Below are 4,006 nucleotides of genomic sequence, written 5' to 3'. Positions count from 1 at the left end.
GTAAAAATATATTCTCCTCCTTCACCTACACGTCACATGACTATCACACGATAGACCCAGGAACACATTTCAAAAGCCCCTGCTGGGTATATTGGTAAGCCACTGGTGCTACAACCACTGAGTGCTGAACAATGGGGGACACTGGACCGTATCAACGAGGCTTTGTTGAAAGAATATTCTGTTAGAAGACAGATGTTATTGACAAGGTGTAGCGTAACTGTCCAGTCTTTTAAATGGTCTGATAGAACCAAGGTGAGCTACCTCAGGGAAGAGAACACAGTTTTGACACACAGCTGCTTTACTTATGCTAAAGTACTTGTAATTGCAATGCAAGGTTTTATGTATTTATACAGTAGATGATAATAATTGTGTTATAAAAAATATACAAATCCTTCCTTCAAAAGCATAGACTAAAGGCTTGAACAATGTAAAAAGATATGGCTGCCTGGCTTAGCATTAGCTGCATGATTATGCAACCTTTTTCCTTGTCTTTGTATATGTATGAAGTTAAGGTGGTGTTGCATGGTGTTTGTTCATTGCTGTAGGGTGAGGGTGAATCATTTACTAGTGTCTATCAATACTATTACTTATACTAAAGTACTTGTAATTGTAATGAAAGGTTCTATTGTACACATGTCACATTATAGTTATACAGTAGATGATGATAACTGTGTGTTAGAGTGTTTGTTGTTGTTCATTGCTGTAGGGTAAGGATGAGTCATTTACTAGTGTCTATCAATCAAAATGGACTCCATTGAAGGAGAAGGCTCCAATACCAATAGCTAGAGTACTAGCTGCTAAAAATGGTATAATTATTATCACTACATGAAGTACTAATACTTGTACAGTGTATATGTACATTATTTTATTGTGCTATTCTATTTATAGATTTATTGAGTATAGAGAGGACCAGTAGTGGCTCCGTTAGACAGAACACAGTCTCTGATATTAACAAGGTTTTGATTGGCTCCGTTCCTGACAGAGGGGGCAGACCAAATGAGACACGCCCACCACCTGAAATGCCTTCGTTCAAGCAACGGACTGAAGCACCAAGAGAGAAGAGAGATGGAGGAGGTTAAGAGAGAGACAGGAAGAGAGAAATATATAATTATAATTTTACAGGTGATGGTAGAGGTGGGTGGGGCAGAGGAGGAGGAAGAGGTGGCCGTGTCCAAGGAGGTAAGGAAGTCATGAAAGCGATATCATAAAACCTGTTATAAATACAGGTTGGTCGAAAGGAGGCGGAGACAATTACCAACGAAGTTATTCTGTAGACAGTTATGGTGGTCATTGGGGAGGGGGAGGAGAAAGGGGTGGAGCTTATGACGGGAGCTATGGAGCATTCCATGGAGCAAGCTATGGTCCTAATTATGGATATGATAATTATTCTGGAACCTACGGGAACTATGGAGGAGGGGGAGGGGGAGGGTATCAGAGAGGGTACTCGTATGAGGATAGAGGACCAGGTGGTGGTGGTGGTCAGTATGGTAGGAGAGGAGGGCGGGGTTTTCAACACCAGCACAGCAACTATTATTAATAATAATATGCATGATTTAGTTATTATTGATGACATTTGCATGTATGATTAAAGACATGTTTTGCATTAATTTTGTTGTACATTGTATCTCATGTAATCTCAGTGTTGTTAGTTTGCTGTTACAATTGTTCTTATCATATTGACCTTTATTCATAATAGTCACATGATATTTAGTCACATGATGTATATAGTTACATGCTATATCCACCCTCTGTAGTTCTATGATGGCTTCGTTCTCAAAAGATGAGCTTTCATTTGTTAATGAAATACCTGATCAAATTGAGATAGAGTGTCCAGTTTGTCTTCATATCTTTACAGATCCTCATCAGGTGAGCTGCTGTGGACATAATTTCTGCAAGTCTTGTATTGAGAGAGTAAAGCATGATAATGGATCCTGTCCTATGTGTAAAGAGGAGGCGTACCAATCCTTTGCAGATAAAAATATCAGTCGAATCATTAACGGGTTACAAGTATATTGTACCAATGAAGTGGAAGGTTGTCAATGGAAAGGAGATTTGAAGTACCTGCCCACTCACCTTAATAAAGGGAAGAGAGAAGGAGATTGTCAATTTGAAGAGTTCAAATGTCGATATTACGAGTGTCAAACAAAAGGTCAACGTCAGCATCTTAACGTTCATGAGGAGGAGTGGTGCTACCAACGACCGTACAGTTGTGAGCATTGCTATACAGAAGGTACATATTCATTTATTACCTTCTTCCATATAAAAGTTTGCTCAAAGTATCCTACAAAATGCCCCAACGATTGTACAAGTTCTGTTATGCCTCGAGATAGTGTTCCTGATCATTTGACACAGTGTCCATTGGAGCCAGTAGATTGTGTGTTTAGTTGGGCTGGTTGTAATGATAAGCCATTACGTAAAGATGTAGATGACCACACTGCTGATACTAAACACATGACACTATTAGCTGTAGCTTTTGGACAATTGAAGAAAGAAAATGAACAAATAAAAGAAGAAATGAAAAAAGAAATCGAAAAATTAAAAGAAGAAAATGGAAAAATGAAAGGAATAAATGCCCGAACACTGTCTTGTCTTAAAGTTATTAACAATGATTCACATCCTATTCTACCAGTCACAGTTAACAGACGTGGTGATGTTGTTCATTTCTATACTGAGCTTGGTGGTCATCATATGTCAGCTGCCTTTCTTGAACCAAGACTCTACCTTGCGTTTCATAATGGAAAGTTTGATAAACTCCGTGCATTTTCCCAGCCTAAAATTTTATTGAAATATGATGGTATTGATGCACAGCCTGTACAGATAAAGTCTTATAGAAAAGTATATAATAATATTCTCACACAGGCAGTAACGGAATCTTCAAAAATGCAAGATATTGGACTAACTTCCATAGATATTTTTCGTTTCATCAACATCAACATTACACTTACTTCTTCTAATGAAGTCACTGTGACAGTGAAGCAAATGTCCAGACCTTTGCCTTAAAATTTTAGTGAAGGAGTGTGGTCCCTTAATGTTTTAGTCAAATAGTATTTTTATTATGATGTGTGCTTTTTAATTTTTTATTACAGAGTGAACAGTTTTGGTATGTATGTACCGGTATAGATTGCTAATTAAATATTGGCTTCAGTAATCATACCATCAATATCCTTTGAAGACAGTCTACATATAGAGTGATAAGAGGAATGTGAAATAACCAGTAGAACAGTAATAGCCTATACTATTAAAGTTACTTTAATTTGTAACTCTGAATACAACTTATACATTGTCAAGAAACCATTTTCAATTTAAAGCCATTTTAAATGGCTTTAAATTGTCCATAGAAAATATGGGGGAGGAGGGGGTAGAGGAGGGTATCAGAGAGGGTACTCATGAGGATAGAGGACCAGGTGGTGGTGGTCAATATAGTAGGAGAGGAGGACGTGGTTTTCAATAACCAGCACAGCAACTATTATTTAATAATACATGAATACCACATTTGTGTAGAGCTCAACATTTTTATACTGAAATTGGTGGTCATCATATGTTAGCAGGCTAGCAGCTCATCTTAAATCAGGAAAAATTGGCCTTGCAGTTGCATTTCATGAAGGAAAGTTTGACGGACTCAGTTGTGCACTTGGCCATCCAAAAATTTTCTGGCAAGAATATGCTTTTTTACCAGGCCTAGGAAAGCATGTGGGATACTCATATCAAAAGTTAGGCTATGATGTACTCGATCAAGCCCCACTGCATTCACAATCTTCAGCGCTTGAAATTGTTGGAGAATGGGTGCAAAGTATATTTGGATCAGATCCAACAGGACCAATTTTAATAAATGTCGCCTGCAAATATTTTGACATTGTTCTTACTTCTCCTAATGAAGTCACAATTATTGCTCATTATAGTTTTAAAAACAGTTTTCAGAGGTAGCGTTTTATATAATGTTTTATAGGTCTAGTAACATTTTTATTTAGAACGATTTAGGCAATTAGGAGAGCACTAATAATGTGTG

At 37.5% G+C, this 4,006-nt stretch overlaps 2 protein-coding genes across 2 annotated transcripts; both read left to right on the top strand.

Annotated features, from left to right (window-relative positions):
* Nucleotides 1–54: 54 nt before the first annotated feature.
* Nucleotides 55–1,695, top strand: LOC100635247 (protein FAM98A-like; the record flags this gene model as incomplete). The annotated part of the gene is made up of 5 exons (XM_020006583.1): nucleotides 55–252; nucleotides 707–806; nucleotides 889–1,074; nucleotides 1,123–1,179; nucleotides 1,227–1,695. Coding segments are annotated over 5 exons (852 nt in total), but the record flags the coding sequence as incomplete, so codon positions are not given.
* A 66-nt stretch (nucleotides 1,696–1,761) lies between these two features.
* On the top strand, nucleotides 1,762–2,835 carry LOC105315553 (TNF receptor-associated factor 3-like; the record flags this gene model as incomplete). The annotated part of the gene is made up of 2 exons (XM_011410243.1): nucleotides 1,762–2,230; nucleotides 2,630–2,835. Coding segments are annotated over exons 1-2 (675 nt in total), but the record flags the coding sequence as incomplete, so codon positions are not given.
* Nucleotides 2,836–4,006: the final 1,171 nt, after the last annotated feature.

This window comes from Amphimedon queenslandica, unplaced genomic scaffold (assembly GCF_000090795.2).
Source record: "Amphimedon queenslandica unplaced genomic scaffold, v1.1 AMPQUscaffold_9642_Cont18235, whole genome shotgun sequence".
Lineage (NCBI taxonomy): Eukaryota > Metazoa > Porifera > Demospongiae > Haplosclerida > Niphatidae > Amphimedon > Amphimedon queenslandica.
This window is presented reverse-complemented; position numbering and strand designations above follow the sequence as displayed.